Source organism: Egretta garzetta, unplaced genomic scaffold (assembly GCF_000687185.1).
Source record: "Egretta garzetta isolate BGI_Z169 unplaced genomic scaffold, ASM68718v1 scaffold207, whole genome shotgun sequence".
NCBI lineage: Eukaryota > Metazoa > Chordata > Aves > Pelecaniformes > Ardeidae > Egretta > Egretta garzetta.
Window position 1 is genome coordinate 2,133,042 of NW_009260185.1, and position 15,601 is coordinate 2,148,642.

At 43.8% G+C, this 15,601-nt stretch overlaps 1 protein-coding gene across 1 annotated transcript in view; it reads right to left on the reverse strand.

Moving 5' to 3' along the window:
* Positions 1–1,646: 1,646 nt before the first annotated feature.
* The window catches only part of GLB1L2 (galactosidase beta 1 like 2), a 24,554-nt gene continuing 10,599 nt past the window's right edge, over positions 1,647–15,601 (reverse strand). The window contains exons 9-20 of the mRNA XM_009642155.2: positions 14,206–14,270; positions 11,042–11,126; positions 9,855–9,992; positions 9,126–9,206; positions 8,786–8,892; positions 8,230–8,376; positions 7,758–7,829; positions 6,757–6,835; positions 5,463–5,550; positions 3,460–3,574; positions 2,430–2,546; positions 1,647–1,953 (exon numbers count right to left, since the gene is read on the reverse strand). Of these exons, the coding sequence (XP_009640450.1) occupies positions 1,867–1,953; positions 2,430–2,546; positions 3,460–3,574; positions 5,463–5,550; positions 6,757–6,835; positions 7,758–7,829; positions 8,230–8,376; positions 8,786–8,892; positions 9,126–9,206; positions 9,855–9,992; positions 11,042–11,126; positions 14,206–14,270 (1,181 nt within the window). The 3' untranslated portion in view covers positions 1,647–1,866. The remainder of the gene's footprint in view (positions 1,954–2,429; positions 2,547–3,459; positions 3,575–5,462; positions 5,551–6,756; positions 6,836–7,757; positions 7,830–8,229; positions 8,377–8,785; positions 8,893–9,125; positions 9,207–9,854; positions 9,993–11,041; positions 11,127–14,205; positions 14,271–15,601) is intronic.

A 15,601-nucleotide genomic window follows, 5' to 3' on the forward strand; every position in this document is an offset into this window, starting at 1 on the left:
TAAGTTATTTTCTCCCACTGTATATCAAAACCATTGGGGAAAAGTTGCATTCTTTAGTTCCCAGTCACAGAAGCCTTGCTGCGTAGCCTTTACAAAAATGTTCCTTTAGATGCATTGGCTGAAGCGCCACTTGGATAGAAAGCATTTGATGCTACCGGCTGCTCTATGGGAACGGGTATTGTTATCTTGTATTAAAACAGTAGCTCTCTGCACTCCAGTAGATTTATTCTGTTATTGTACTAGCCTTCCAAGTTCACTTCCGTCTGCAAACCCTAGGGTGGAAAGAGACATTTTTAAAGGACTACAAAGTTTTCATACCATTTAAATAGTTTCCAACTGATGTCCTTTCCTAGCTGCATGTTTTGTTTCACTAATCTTAATTCCAGTCCCTGCTGGGTTGCAACCTTGGAAGGAAATAAACTTCCTTCCTTGGAAGGAAATAAATTTCAGAAAAAATGCGAAGGATCGAGTCCTGAACACAGCCCTGCATATACGCTCCACTCTCCTCAAAGTTGGTCACACGAACCTGGGCCCTTCCAACTTGCACAGAGGCTACCGTGGTCCTCGGGAGCAGAGATACGTATGTTCAGTAAGACCAGCTCTGGCCAGGATGGAGTGTATTACAGCTGCACTGTCTGTTCGCAGTTTTAAACAAACTGTATTTAAATTTGTTAAATAAAATCATGGTTTCTAAGAGCCAGAATACCCCGCAACTCCATTATCAGAGACAGTGCACATGTTTGGTATTTCTCTCATAGCTTGAATCCTCTGGTTACTGGAACAGAAAGCAGAGGCTGAGCGACTTCTCAGAGATTCTGAACAGATTCTCAGCTCGAATTTGATCTCTTCCTAAAGAGATGGCAGCTCCTCAGTGACTGCGGAGCTGGTGAGTTAAAAAAAGGTCACGTTTTCCTAAATCCTGTGTTTCTGTTTCGAGGGTCAAAAAGAAAACAGACCTGAGATCCCAAGATTTCACAGCAGGTTTAACCATTTGCAATTACGTGTGCAACCCCTTTACTTCTATCCCAACCAAAACCTGATCCCTGCTCATTTTACAAGGGGGAATTTCATCTTTAGGTGTTTCACAGTGAGAGCAGGAGCAGAGGGATGACCAGAAGACTAACTTGTCCTTTTCTCCTCCTGCACCTCCTCTTCAGAAGTTCTCATTCCTGCCTGGCCTGAAACAGTGATGTATCTGATAGAGGACAAAACACATTTCACTTTTTAAAACTTTTTTTTTTTTTTTCCTTTTTTGAGAGAGAGACAACCTCCATAGTAAAACTTAGTGGAAAAAAAGCTCAAATTAAAGTCATTTGACAACCAACTTTGCTTCCAACAAGTGAACAAGTAATGGCCTCTTTGCAGAGTGAGTTGCTAAATTCTGCCTGGAAGCACAACAAAATGGTTTTCCACACTTGGTTACTCACATGTTCACCAACTGTTTTCTCCCTATCTAATCATAAAAATGAGGAGGCCAGTAATAACACATTTTTAAAGTCACTGGAGAGCTGAGCTCAGCTTTTAGTTCAGATGGCTTCAGTTCTGTCTTTCTCTCTCTCTCTCTCCCCCCCCCCCCCCATCTGAGCCTTCAATGCCTTGCCTTTTCCATCATGACATCCTGTAATTTTACTGAGCCCAAGCTCTGGGTCCTCAGTAGTGCAGGGAGGTGAGCTTCCACACCCATCTATGAAACAATGGACTCTGGTTCCTTCGGGGCTCATTCTCTCTTCTGAACTTACTGCCAAGGAGCAAATCCTTTACCTGGGTCTAGTGGTAATTAACATGCCCAAGTGCCTGGGCCATCGTGTCCCCAGACATGCAACCAGGAATATTCAAGATGAACCAAACATGGGAAAGAAGCTCTCGTCAGTCCACGTACTGGGTCCTTCCTAAATAAGGTATGTCGACAGACTGTATGATCCGTCCTGCAGTGCGTTCTTCAAAAATGACAATCTGCAGAAGAGAGGGATATATAAAGTTCCTTCATACAAAGGCTGACTGACTTTAAATATTTTTAGGAGGAAAAGGCACACGATCACAGCAGGGGAAGGAAGCATCATTTAAAGAGATCAATCAATATGAGTCTGAACAGTAACTGTGATTATTCTTCAGCACCACATGATGCAGAAAATGAATGAGCATCAAATCAGGTTTGTCTTGATTTTGAACTTGATGTAGTGCTTTGAAGTTTAGCTGCCATCCTCATCATGTCTTAATGGTTGTCAGAGCCACAGTCAGCTTTAGAGCAGCACCTTCCCTAATTTTCACAGATTTTAGGGGATAACAGTCTCTTTCTCTCTATTGCACCGGTTTTCAGCTAGAGATAGGTAATTAATATACTGTATATGTCTAGCTCTTTGGGCCATGACTCGGAGCAGGATCTTTAATAATATAAGCAAGCAACGAGAAATCCCACCAAAGCCTCTCACCTCATTGCTCCCTTTCCATAACCAGGGGCCAGGAAGGTAGAGTGTTTCCTGAGGTCCAATTTTCCAGTAGCGGCCCAGGTTCTGACCATTGACAAACACAACTCCTTTTTCCCAGCCCTAGAATCAAGACAGTACACAGGATTACTGATGCAGCCGTGTTGCCTAGGCAGCATCCCCGCAGGAAACTAAGTCTACATTCACACTTGCGTTCTTTCAGGCCACTTTCTGCAGATTTTCTGCTTGCTTTCCCTATGCAACTCCCTGAAGCCATGAACATTTAAGTAAGCCCTGTTGAACAGGAGTTATCCTTAATGTACTTATTAAAAGGGTAAAGCTTTCAAAAACGTACAATTCATGATTCATGCTCGTACAGGAAACTTCATCCTTTTGAACAGATATATCTTTATTTCTTCCCAAGCATAGAATATCTCCCCTCACCTGTTTCCCAGGTGACAGAAATACTCTATTGCTACTGAATAGCATAATTTACAACAAAGCATAAATGGAAAAGTGAGCAGTACAATAGCGATGGGCATGAACCTTGGCTCTAAGGGAGTGAAATCGTAGGAGGAAGTTTAATAATACTTAATATCTCATCTTAAGTTCTGTGCAAGAAGAAGAAGATGTGAACACTAACTCTCATGCCATGTCTACAAAGAAGTGACTCCGTATCACATTGAGGAGGTAGGGATAAAACTAGTGCCTCCTTTATTTTTTGTGCCCATTACTCCTCTGCAACTAGAAAAGAAATAGCATTTTGTATGTCAATAAAAAAGACTAACTGTTCATTAGCAACTCTGCGGGGTCAGTACTGCACATGTTTTCTCATCAGGACCACTACAGACTGAACAGAATTGCCTGCCAGCTCGAGAAGATTTCTACACCCTCAAAATAATTCTCTTTCTCCCAAGATCAGAGGAAGAGTACAAAAACTACAAGACAGAGCTCAGTCAGAACTATTACACGTGTCTCTCTAATCAGCTTTTTTAAAAATCTTGATGAAGAAAAAAGAAAGAAAAATAGGGCTTGCCTGGAGCTTTAAGAAAGTGTCCTGTGGCTGATGCTCTATCCACAGCCTTCCGCGGAAAAAAGCTGGGCCGACAAAGTAATCTGGGACTGCGCTCCATCCAGCAGTATGTCTCAAGCTGCAAGAGAATGACCAAACACAGCAGGGAAGCACCAGGCAGCACGGAGAGATACAACACTGGTCCCACGATCATTTCAAACCACTGCTTACAATGGCGGATGGATGTTGTTACAACAAGGTTGCTATTTCCTTGCATGCCTGAAATGTCAAGCAGTTGCTTTCTAGTGGTAGGGCCTAAAGTTAATATTCTTCATGCTTCAAAGGGATGAAGTGTTTATCTCCTGTAAACATTCAAGGCAAGCACCCAGCTGATCTCTCCCCTCCACTTAAGATAAGTGTACTGGTGGTATATGTTTCAGTCTTGATGCTTGCCACATCACTGATAGGCCACTTTCTGGTACAAGAACAGGATATATAGGGCTATCGCCATCTCTAATACTTGACAGCAACGTAAAATCTCTGCTTTGTATTGCCTGCTGAAGTGCCCGTCCTCCTTCAGATATGACAGTGCCATGGTGCAAAGCTTTAAATGCATGTGGCTTGCACAGGCTAAAGGGAAACCTGCAGAATTGATAGGACTCAAACCAGACATTCCTGCCCATGTTCCTGTCGAGGAACATGAACACATCCTTGCGAGTTTGCAGCAACTAGGGGCAATTTTATTTCTTAACTGTGGCAACAATTTGGGAGCAGGGGACAGACAGAAAACAAAATAAGGAACGTAGAAGTCCCACAGAAGCCTTGAGCTTCTGTCAGAACATGTTCCTTCCGCCCCTTATGAACCGCATCTCTTGGATTCAGGGAAGTTATTGATCCAGTGCAGCTTGACTGCTACTGAATTATTCAACTAAAAGCCTACAACAATTCCTTTCACAATACCATGCGCTCCGTCCTCCTACGCAGTGGCTGTAAGCTGATTGTGTTTCATTGCTACTGGTCAATTGCCAGTAACTGATTGCAGTGTTGACTAATCCTGCTTTTGTTTAGGCATGGCAGTTCGCTTGCTTTAATGTTCCTCGCTGGAAATATTCTTCTAAAACCCTGCAGTCAAAGTTAGGCGAGTTACCCCATCAATAAGAATCCTTCAAGTAGCTCCCCCAGCACCTGTTAAGACTGTCCTTAGAAATTTCAAAATGTAGACTTTTTTTCCTTTTATAAGCCATTTCAGTTTAACATGGCCTCTCTAATCTGCGGGAGCTGTCATATCATGGGGGATGCACATGTTACTTTCTGGTATTAACAGCATAACTGAAAAGTTTTATAAGCCATTTCAGTTTAACACGGCCTCTCTAATCTGCGGGAGCTGTCATATCGTGGGGGATGCACACGTGTTACTTTCTGGTATTAACAGCATAACTGAAAACAGTCTCTCTGGATTGTGGCCAGAGTCCATAGGGCATCTCTTGCCTTAAACGTTTGCTAAGGTTTTCTATATCTATTAACAGAGGCTCCCTGACTTACCCCTGCTAGATTTCTTTTTCAGTCTTCCTTGAATTAAAGCAAAATAACCTAAAAGAGAGGAAGCCATCTGGACTTGTTAATGTACTATTAGTGGCTTCCTAGAATTAATCTGTCCCTTGCGAGTTTGAATTACTAAATATATCAGCCGCATTGCTAATTTGAAGAAAGACGCAAGCTTCTCCAACATGTGGGTGTGTTGGGACCCACCCCTTTGGGTAAGCCATGCTTTTACCTACTCAATCGAACCCTGCTGTACAGGCTGTGAGGACATCACCCCTAAATAAAGGTACAGGTAAAGCGGCACAATTTTCTGCACTGTTTTGGGCAAAGGTATCAGCAAGGAACTTATCAGTGCAAAAATTTACCTACCTACTTTTACCTTGCGTTGCCCTTCTGATACATTTAACTGCTACCTGTTAGACTTTGTACTGCTGATAAACAGTTGGTTTCAAATGAGAAAGAAAAAAATTTTAAATCCCACAAACCTTTTCATGAAGCCCGGTTTCATCTCCAAACTGTAAATCTTGAAGTTCCTCAAGGGGGTTTTATTCAAGAAGACGTCACCAATTAAGCCTGCAAGAGCAATGTGGGTAATGAAGAGTTGAAAAACAGCTAAAGCTGATAGATTTTCCTATCTGAATGCGAGGAACAGCAGGAGATGGAAAGCAGCCACATTCTGCAATGGAATTAGAGTCCATATGGTCCCATTGCTCATCCAGATTGAGTGGGGAACATTACTACACTTTGGCCTCTCCACTCTCTTCTTTGCTTCAACTCACCAAGCCGTTAAACACCCTCCAAGCAGAAAACATTGTTGGCACATGCAGCAGATGGGGTTTTGTTGTTATTATTGGGTTTTAGTTAGCTGTCCCTGTATAGATTTTTTTAAAGCAGTAGATCAGTTACTTCTCTAATAGGCACAGCAAAATAGAACATGGGCAAGCACTAATGCCCAGTGCTGATCCAGTGCTTTTCATCCAAGGATCTTAAGACACCTTAATAAGTAATTTACCTTTAGCACTCTCTTGTTAGATAAAGTTATTCTCCACGTAGTGGGCAAAGCCTGGGTCCTAATCCAGCATCCTAATTACAGGACTGCAGCTGAGACTGCCTAAGCAGCACAGAGGCTTTATACACCTCTTCTGAAGTAAAATAAAATTAGTACAGTCTATTTTGTGTAGTTTTTGCATACAATTCCCCACTAAAATAGAATCCTGGGGTTTTGACCCCTTCCAGCTCCACAATTGCGTGTGGTAAACTTGAACATTTTAGTAAATTCTGCTCGACAGGATGCAATTCATTTCTCCTGATATTGTGTGAGTTTTTAAATGTTGTGGTCCTCCAATATCAAACCCCCAGGGGAAAACACAGATTTCAAAAGTTATTTTCCTTCCCTCCCTGTGAAGTAACATGCTCACAGAGCAAGAGAAAGGGTACCCTAACATCGCCTAGCAAATCTAGAGTAGAATAAGATTCATTGATGGCCTTGGGTTTAGATGTACCCCTATAAAATAAGAAGCCTTAATGCAAGCCATCAGGCAGCCACTGCTTTTCATCTACGATCACTCCAGACAGGGGGTGATGAACCATGTTTTTTAACAAATTCCCTCCGTCATACTGTTTCCCACCGACTCCCAGATGGTAGTCTTGGCTAGCACTACGATAGCTGTATCAGGCCTTCAGTTTGGTTCTGTGTAAAGCACCCAAGACAGACAGTTCTACGGTGTTTAAACTCAGAGAACTATCTAGGACAGTTTGAGAACAAAGAATTTAACTTACCTTTCCTCTGTTCATTCAACGCTAGGCCATAATTGACGCGACCGCAGTTCTCTACCAAGAGCCTTAGCTGCCTGAATCCCTGTAAATAAAACCAAAAGGAAGAACATCAGCTGGACCAGTGCGCAGCATATGCTGCATCAGCCATAATGCTTGGTTAACAGAGGTCAGTAGAGGTGTTTAAGAGGGGAGGTGGCACCTTTGGCAGTTGCAATTTATCTGGTTAAAGTTCTGGATTATGTGACAGAGAGCAGTGTCCCCCTATCTTTCAGCTACTGCAAATAGTTATGCCATGGAGGAACTATCAGCCTTTTCATAGAAGTCTTTTTTTTTTTTTTCTGTTGAATTTTTAAGTACCATTTTGGTATCGCCCACAGAGCCAGAAATGAAGTTTGACATAGTACAGGCTTATGTCATATAGCTCTCCCACAAGTCATAAGAACAACCAGTATGTACGCCCACTCACCTGCTCCTAGGAGCCACGCACAGCTCTGCTGCCATGCACTCAATCCATACACTAGTCTTATTGCCAACTTTTGCCAGGGTAAGACTACGCTCAGAGCTAAAAAGAGACATTCCCTCTCCTTTCATTTGAGACCAAAAGGTCCAAAAGCCCCCAAACCCCCTTAAAACCTGCCTTGTGCTCAGGAAGATGAAGCCTACACAGACTTAATCTGCACAAACAGGGTACGGTATTTGATGTCTACAGTTGCGGGTGTGGCAGGAAGACTGGCAAATTTTGTGCAGCAAGGACTACAATGACCTGAATTTTCTCCATGGAAAAGTATTCCATCACAAATACTAACTTGGCAGTGAAATCGCGCTGTATTTCACTAGTGAAATACTATCTAATTAGGGTATAACAACCATTCCCTGTGTCAGGCTACTGTACCAGCTAGTTAAATGGGTTAGGTGGGAGGTGCCTTCTTGAGAGCTATGCCTCTTTAGCAGCCTTGGTTCTGCTATCCACATACTATCGCTGTGAGCAATCTCCAGTTAGTTACCTGTCCTTCAGGAAGGGAGAGCTCCACTGTGTTGTAGTCCAGCTCACCAACATACATGGTGTTAACAAACACCTGCAGAACACAGCACAAGAGAGGAGAGCAACTTCTCATCAATTATTCTATAATCATGTGTTGCATAGGTTACTGAAGTTGTATTTGGGGAGGAAATTGTCGCTACTTGAAACTAGAACTCAGTGTCTGTGTCACTGATTCAGTCCAAAAATCACAACATTTCTCAGAATATTCAATATTCTGATGTTTAAAGATATTGTAGATCTTAGCAGACGGGAACCTCAAGCTGATTTACAAATGGTAAGGGTTGGGGCTTAGCTAAGAACTGAAAAGAGCGAATCACACTTCTGATCTAAAACTTCATATTTTCCTTCGTGGTTGACCCATTTGCTGCCTAGGTGCCAAGACCACAGCATTTACATCTGACTGAAGTTCGTCACAGTTGCCCTCTGCTCCTCACCTGTGCTCGGTCGCGGACATGGTCCCTTGAATGCAGATGTCCACCACCAAATATGACAGTCTCGTAGAGCACATATCCATACGACTGCCCACTGCTATCATTTAGATGCAGATTCTCCATGTTAACAGGAAACTCTGACTTAATGGGCTGCAAAAGAGAAACCAATTTAACAGCAGAAGTGGCCTCTCAGCATTGACAGGCCATGTAGAAGCAATTCATTTAAGATAGGTGTACCACTCTGCCACAGGTTACATTTACACTGTAAGCCTCCAGAGGTCTGTTCCAACCTGAATTACCTTACGACTCTTATGAAAGCTACAGCAATAAAGACAAGGTACCAGAAAAGGGAGCCAAGGACTTGCAAAACTGGAATTGCAAGAGAACAGAAGTAGCAATAAAAAAAAGTGAGATAAAAGATTTGCCTTCTTTGCATATCCTTGACAAAACATTCCCCAGCCTTATCCTCATGTGATAACAAGCCAGTGCACTAATTAGCTTTTCCTCCTAAGAGCTGATGCCTTTTAGTACCGAGATGGATTAAAATTGCTAGTACTACCTGTACAAGAGATGGTAACACATCCCAGAGAGAGATATATTGATGCAACAGGATTGCACCATATGATGCCTTGCTTTCAATCATGGGAGGGAGAGGAAGAGGCTGGCCTGTGATGGAAAAAGAAAGAGAAAGATGGAACAACGATTTCAGATGCAAAAAGCCAACACAGATTTAAGGCCCCTCTAGAGCTCCTTTGGTTCTCCCTCCCATCTTTTGGAAGAAGCACCCAGCCAGTCAACCAACCAGAGTCACAGGGCGCCAGCAGAAGGGCCAGTTTAAACAAGTCTCTGATTTAACACTGTAGGTAGAACAGTATTTTGGTTCTTGGATTTATAATTACCAATTATCATGCTGAAGAGTTGTCGGAGCTTGAAAAATTTGGATGTATAGTCTCCAGCCTCTGTCAGCACAGCATCATAATCTGAAAAAGAAGCACATATGTTTTAAAAAACATACAGCAGCTCTGGGACAGCCTTCATGTACACTGTCATCAAAGAAGTAAAAGCCCAAGGCACAATTTTCTTGTGTCTATATTATGAAACCTGTACACTTTTATCCGTGTGAATGTAGCTAGACGAGCATAGAGTTGCTTAATTTAGAGAGGAGCAACTCACCGAGGAGCAACATACTTTCCGAGATCCAATTTGCATATATCCAGAATTTCGTACAGGATAAAGCCAACAATTAACAATTTTAACAAAGGGCTGCTGGGAGGAAAAGACCTTTACAGTACAATTTGACATGGTAAAATTAAAACACAGAACTGTATCACCATCCTTCCCTAGAGAGAAGAGCCAGGATGGAGATAACATGAAGCAAAATCATCATCTGCGACTTCTATTCCCAGTTCAGAATGAGGGGATCCTCCACATCCTGTTATGGGTCTGGAAATAGGAAACACTAACATAAGCCCCCTTTCAGACAGGCATTTGCTTCTGAGCTACGTTCCAACTCATCTCTCCACGACAGCGTGGTTGTACTGATCATTTCTCAATGCTTCTGCCAACTGTAGCCCACGGGGTAGTCTGAGCTGCACTCCCACAATAGGTGCGTGTGAAAGAAAACTCACCGTAACTGGTGACATCTGACTTGTATTCATCAGCCTCCAAAGCACCGTTCATGAAGCCAAAGTTGGTGCCTCCGTGAAACATGTAGAGATTGATGGATGCTCCTAATTTGAGGATGCTTGCTACAGTATTCACCATCTCTGTAAAGGAAGGGCAGTGCCAGGAAGGCCACAGACCAAGAAGCTAGGCTAACACTCTTCCAGTAATTCAAAGTAGACACAAACATTCTGGTCCTTGTCAGTCAGTCACGCCTGTGTAATTACAGTGATTTGTATTGTGATTTGTATTTTGCCCTCAGTAAGGACAGCACGTCTACTGACACATCAGGAGATATTAATACATTCAAATATACCCCTCCTATAGGTGAAAAAGGGTAAAGCTCACACACTTGAGCAGGAATTTTGCTTTTAAGCAGAAAAGTTGTAAGGACTCCTAAACACACCAATGACCCAATTATAAAGACAGGAGGATGTGGGAGTCATTAAAATATACATATAGCTCTGTTTTCACTTTATTTTAGATGCCCTGGAGGTTCTGAGGTTGTTGACTTCTTTTTTTTTTTTTTTTTTTGAGTACTTTATCTTCCTTCCGAATGAGCTTTTAAACTAGATAAAACCTGATACTTTTCAGAAAGTGCTGTACTTGCAAGAGGCTTAAGTTCACCATGCTCCCACAAAAGGTAAAATAATCCTTTCTTAATGAGGAGTGTTTATTCACTACACAAGTAATGTCGTTATGATCCAGGTTTCATAAAACGGGTGACATTTTTACAAAATATAAATAAAGTCTTCACAGGATTTAGATTAGCTCAGGAGGTGAAAGAGACAATTTGAATCACTCAGCTGCATTTTTAAAATCAACACAGAGAAGCACGAGGCCTTAGGACACATTGACACTAATATCTTAAGACATTTGGCTCTCTGCACACCCCATAGAGTCCCTCTTCAAGGAATAAAAAGAAAAAAAAATATTTTTTTTTAAAAAGAGCTGCTGTTTACCAACACTACTAAAGAAAATCCAAGGCACAGCAATGTGACCCACTCACTGAGAGATTATTCATTTACAAAGACTCACAGAAAGCAAAGGCTACAGCAGGACAGACAATCTGAAGAAGGTGTATGTCATTTTCCTGTGACTGTTTGCCGAGCAATAAACTCCCCTCTCTACAAGAACAGTACGTGGTGCTCACCGTCTGCATCAAAGACATAGTGAGGGCCTCCCCAGTTATCAAACCATCCGGTCCAATACTCCATGACCATCTTTGGCTGATCTCTCTGTATCAAAACAAAACCAAAGAGTTAAACTGGAGACGGGGCAGTCTTGCACTCATGGCTCTTTTCTAGAGAAGCATCGTTCAAATGCAGTTTGGTGACATGGTTAACAAGAGTGTTTTCTTCTCAAGTTGGCATTAAAAAAAAAAAAAAAAAGCAGCTAAGGAGTTCTGAACAAGTGAGGAACAAGATCATAGAATCATGGAATGGTTTGGGTTGGAAGGGACCCCTAGAAGTCACCCAGCCCAACCCCCCTGCAGGAGCAGGGACACCTTGAACCACATCAGGTTGCTCACAGCCCCGGCCAACCTGGCCTGGAATGGTCCCAGGGATGGGGCCTCCACCCCCTCTCTGGGCAACCCCTGCCAGGGTTTCACCACCCTCACTGGAAAGAATTTCTTCCTTAGATCCAGTCTAAACCTACCCTGCTTCAGTTTAAAGCCATCCCCCCTTGTCCTGTCCCAGCTGGCCCTACCAAAAAGCTTGTCCCCCCCTTTCCTCTGGGCCCCCTTTAAGCCCTGACCGGCCGCACTCAGCTCTGCCCGCAGCCTTCTCTTCTCCAGGCTGAACACCCCCAACTCTCCCAGCCTGGCCTCAGAGCAGAGGGGCTCCAGCCCTCGGAGCATTTTAGTAGCCCTCCCCTGGCCCCGCTCCAACAGGTCCATGTCCTCCTGGTGCTGAGGGCTCCCGAGCTGGACGCAGGGCTCCAGGGGAGGTCTCACTAGAGCAGAGCAGAGGGACAGAATCAACTTCGCTTGACCTGCTGGCCACGCTTCTCTTACTGCTTGTCCACGACCCAGGGGCAGGACCTTGCACTTGGCCTTGTTGAACCTCATGAGGTTCACACAGGCCCACCTCTCCAGGCTGTCCAGGTCTCTCTGGATGACATCCTGTCCTTCTGGTGTGTCAACCGCACCACTCAGCTTGGTGTCATCTGCAACTTGCTGAGGGTGCACTCGATCTCGCTGTCTAGGTCATTGATGTGGACCAGCAATGCCCAGAACAGACAGGCGAAGCAGAGAAGTGCTCTGCTAGGCACAAAGCAAAAACCACGGCACACCATCAGGTGATACCAAACAGTTCTGGATATTGTTGTTTGGTAGAACTGTAGCAAAAAGGCAAAACAACTGTCACTGTTTAGCTTCTTCTAGAAATACACATTTATAAATGTCTGCTTATCAGCTACGCCACTGCCAGCTGAGAGTTTGCAGGTGCACTGCAGCCAGTGCTTGCCAAGGTAGGAACAGCAGACCTTATCGGCTTAATGCCTTTTTAATGCTGCATATGGTGTTGGCAGGAAAGAATTAGCCTTTGCAGGAATTAGGTCTTCATTAAAAAGGCTCTGCACACAGAGCAATTGCTTCCCATTTGTCACCGCTTGCCAGATCCCTTAGCTCCTGTAGAATTCCACGCGGCCCCATCACACTGGACAGGACAACACGTGCTCAGCCGGGCTGGCACACCCTGCTCATGGTGTTTATTTCTAGTCAAGGCAATTTTGCCCTTTATTTGATAGGGGCTTTATCTGATGCCACATGAAATGGCCGAGGTAAGTGGCATTAAAGAAACTCGTGTTTCATTAGGAGAAAACAACCACAGGTGCCTGTAATAATCTAATTGTTCCAGGTTCAGTCCAGCTCTTGGAAATACGTTTAATCAATCCGTCCCAGGTAAACTAGTCAAAGGAGGAGTTTCATCACCCTTTGGAATAAGAGGCCATAACAGGGAAAAGATAACATAGCTTCATAATCCTTACAAATACGAATGACAAGCTTCCTAGCTTGTAATTAGTAAGTGTGGCAAAGGAGGAGCTGCTTTTATTGGGCCATGTTGCATTTATGTATTCAGTTGGTGGGGAAGGTGCCGCCTTCTGTTCATTTGCAGGGTTTGGGGAATTTTATAAGACCTAAAGGCGAAAGCACATGCAGCAGAGCTGCCTCTTTTGCCTGTACAGGAAAAGAAAACAAATTAGAGTGGTAGGATTCAACACGCCAGCAGCAAGGTTTCCTTTCACAGTCCAGGGAAAAGCCAAGGGAAGAGATCAGAAGAGAATCGATCACGGCCAGGGGCAGATGTCAGTTGTTCACATCTTTCCAGGCTGATATTTGGAGCAAGCAGAGCAACAGGGGAAGAAGAGGACAGAGGATGAAAAGAGAGAGAGGACCTGTTGCTAAAAAGCAAAACTTGTTATTCCCTCACTACTCCCTCATCACACAATCAAGATACTTTTCACGTCAAGGGTTCATTAAGCAATTCCCTACCCCTGATTCACATCTCTGACAGCACCGGGGGTTAAAGACGCTGAGGTGACACACTAAATTTTAATGCTTTTCTGCAGAGAGCACTGTTCAATGCCAGGGAGGCTGGGCTGCTAAGGCGGCAGGAAGAGCCTGGGACTGCGCTGCGTGGAAGGTGTTTTGTGAAATCACTGTGGAAGCGTACCTGAAATCAAAGTCCTCCTCTGGTTGGTTCTGCTGCAGGTCCTAGCAAAAATAGGACCAAATGCCTAGTGGAGCCAGTACTCCCTTCTGCACAGCATGCCATTAATACAAATTTACATGTCTACGCTGAATATGAGATATTGGAGATGACTGAAACACCCAACACAGTCAACCCTGGAAGAACTGCAGCAGACCAGCACCCAGCGCATTTGAAGACTACTGCTTTCAAACATGCTCTTGACGGCATCCACAGCATCAGGGTAAAAGAGTTTGGGAAAAAGACAACTGAACTTCAAGAGAGAGGTCTGACAATCACAAAGTAGGATGCTACTGGGTATCAACACTTGAAAGTGTGAAGAAATCTAACCTCTAACAGCTAAACACAGGCCACAGGGCACAGCTGAATGGAAAGCCTTTCAGAAGGTGCTGGATAACAGCATACTTAAAACCTTCACTTTCCAGAGAAATCATCCTAAGTATTTTCACCAATTCCAGAAGGATTTGGCCAAATGAGAAGGAAGCCCAAACATTTGTTCAAAAAAACCCCCAAACCAACACACAAAACCAAACCAGACTCTCAGTTCTTCACTTCCAATGCTGTCCTGGAAAATCTAGGTGAACCAAGTTTTTCTGCATCTTACCTGTACTGTATCCAGATATTTCAGTAGCCCAGGTTCCAGTTTCTGAAAGTTAACAGTGGCCAGTGCTATTGGGAAAAGAAAAAGGTTTTATTAATTTAGACATGCACAAAATGCCTAGGGGACCATCTCCTTAGGCACCAGCCCAGCACAAGCTCAGGGGGAACTGGAACATCTTCTGAACCACCAATATAACCTCCTCGGAAATTTCCCATCAAAGTCTTCACGTAGTATGCAGAATCTAACTGGATCGCAGCACACAGTGGAATACTTGCAGGCCATCTTTGTAGCTCTAGCATTCCGAGATACTAGAAAGAGAGAGCATCAGAGCAGCTCATGGGGTGTCACCAGCTTTAATTAGAGGCTGTAAAGCACTTGGAGATCCTCAGATAAAAGGCACCACATAAAAGCAAACTTATTATTAGAAAGTCGTATCTGGATGCCACACTGATCTCCCAGGCTTTAGCTGCAGGAACCGCTACCCAGGCAATATCTTACAGCTTGTCATGTCTGTGGGGGTGGGTGAGAGAAACCGCAGTACAAGTGAACCAGGCAGAAATTGTAATTGGAAGACTTATCTGTGCTTCTGCCCTGTGCAGCATGGGGGAACCAGCAACCAGGTGGTGAGTGCTACATGTATAGCGAAAAGTCGCTGCATGATCTTCAAGTGCTGGAGTGGGAAGACCTGTCTGCAGGAGCTGATGCATTAGAAGACACTCATCTGGTATCAAGTGTCCCAGCCCCTGGTCCATGTCTGAACCATTTTCATACTTCTCTAGCCCTTGGTCACACTGATGGTATTTCTCCCAAGAAACTTGGAAAATGCAGGAACAATGATCTGATTCTGTATTAAAAACTGACTTCTTACAAGAGAGCTGGTGTCAAATCCAGCCCCAGTTGTGTCAGACAGAGCACTTCAAACAGAATACTTACAGAAGCAAAAGCTCACTTCTCACTATTTATACTTTGATTTTAATAGGCCGACTTATGTAGTGTGCTGAACTGAAGAATTTGGCACAGGCAAACATGGTGGGAGAATAAAATCAAACATGGATTTAGCATTGATATAATACCTTAGTTGGCAATCCTGGAGGCAAACATGCCCAGTTCTGCTCTTCATGAAGGTTAACAGCACACTGTTGAGAATGGTGTAAAGGTGTGGAGAACCAGTCCCCAAAGCCTTATTCATCCTTTCCACAGGAGGTTGTTTTTACATACACACAGCCTTCCACCATGGTGCTTTAGCCATGGCCTGGAGGGGAGCGAGAAGTTCTATTTTGTCACCCATCAGCTCCCAGAAGAGCTGGACCAGGTCAGATTAGAGCCACCTGGTTTGGGATTCTTGCCACTGACCGTGCCCGTGAAGGGAGGAGGACTGCAGGAGCTGCACACAGGTACT